Source organism: Austrofundulus limnaeus, unplaced genomic scaffold (assembly GCF_001266775.1).
Source record: "Austrofundulus limnaeus strain Quisiro unplaced genomic scaffold, Austrofundulus_limnaeus-1.0 Scaffold1039, whole genome shotgun sequence".
Lineage (NCBI taxonomy): Eukaryota > Metazoa > Chordata > Actinopteri > Cyprinodontiformes > Rivulidae > Austrofundulus > Austrofundulus limnaeus.
The window spans coordinates 78,077-79,647 of record NW_013953441.1 but is presented as its reverse complement, the minus strand read 5'-3'; the positions used below and the strand labels follow the sequence as shown (position 1 = coordinate 79,647).

The window sequence follows — 1,571 nt, the reverse complement described above, 5'->3', positions numbered from 1 at the left end:
GTGTGTGTGTGTGTGTGTGTGTGTGTGTGTGTGTGTGCAAAAGGAATCTGATGATGATAATAATAATAATAATGCACTTAACATTATTCTTTGACACACTGATGGTAAAGTACAGTGCAGCCTGGGAGCCACTGACACCTCAGTTCAAGGACTCCACAGTTAATGAACCTCACTGAACACAAAAACCTAAACTTAGAGCACTAACTGATCTGTCTTTAACACTTTGCATAACCTCTGTTTGTTAGCAAAATATCTCATGAACCACTGGACAATCTGAACTAAGATGCACATGTACAACTGATTAACATGATGGCTGCTGCAGCCACTTGACTTTAATAAAAACAAACTGATTCTGAGTCATTAGTAAAACACTGTACAGATGCTGACACTGTGAGAGTTTCACTGTCTCATGTTGGTATTTTCAAGATTTACCTGAAACAGCTTGAACTCTGTCATTCCTCATAATCAAAGGATGTCAGGTAAAAACTCTGACCTGAAGGTGAAGGCCATATGAACTTTATGCTATCTACAGCATTAAGGCGTTACAACCAATGTTTTCCTGTCTGATCTTTTAGCCCAGCAGGTGGTTGTGCTCGGCAGTGGTTGAACTTGATGTTGGACATTTCAGTGTGTAAACCCACACTGTTGTTGTCTGCTTCCCACAGGTTCAGACCAATGCCTTCACCGTCATCTTCAATGAGCGTTTCTCCATCCCCATGGACCCGGCTGCTCTGGACGAGTACAGCCTGCGCTTCGCAGCCTTTGGGATCGATGCAGATGAGAGGAACATCAGTGCAGGATTGGCAGAGCTGAAGATGTCAGACCTGGACCTGACCATCAGACCGTTCAACGCTTGGCTCTACCTTCAGGATGTCAACAAGGTTTGTGATGCAATGCTTACTGTGTGTTGCAGCTTAATGATATTAATATGAATAAATTTTATTTCCACATGAATTTCAGAACGATCAGCTCATACTGAGAGAGCAGAAAGTTCACAGATGGCTTTACACCAGTATGTAGGAGCTAGATAGGTCAGAATGTCAGAAATTTGATAAATCAAGTGTCTGATTGATTATCTGAATTTAGGATCCAGTCTTATATTGTACACTTTGTGATCAGTTGTAGTCAATAATCGTGTTTCCATCCAGTTGTAGAGTGAATTTTTTGCTACCTTTTCAAAATTCCTAAAAAATTAAATAAATAAAAATTTGAATCCAGACTGTTTCTATCTAGTTTCCCTCTCGACTGTTTGATGCGAATAATTGAGGCTACGCAATGCGTGATTACGTCAGACGAGGCTACGCAACACGTGATTACATCAGACGAGGCTACACAATGCGTGATTACAGACAAGGCTACGCAACACATGATTACATCAGACGAGGCTACGCAACACGTGATTATGTCAGACGTCGGCGACAAGCTTTGCGGTAGTAAACAGGAAGTGAAACTTGCTAACTAGCAGAGGCAAATCATCTCGGGACAATGGAGCAATTTTTTCATGAATGCCTTGCTATTGGGCAAGTTGTAATTATTCTATCTATTCAGCTAGTACAGGCTATGTTTAACGC

General features: G+C 41.3%; 1 protein-coding gene across 1 annotated transcript in view; it reads left to right on the top strand.

Moving 5' to 3' along the window:
• Window positions 1–1,571, top strand: part of syt12 (synaptotagmin XII) — a gene marked incomplete at its 5' end in the record, with an annotated part of 37,439 nt that overhangs the window by 24,002 nt on the left and 11,866 nt on the right. Inside the window, 1 exon segment of the mRNA XM_014030319.1 lies at window positions 666–881. Within this exon segment, the coding sequence (XP_013885773.1) occupies window positions 666–881 (216 nt within the window).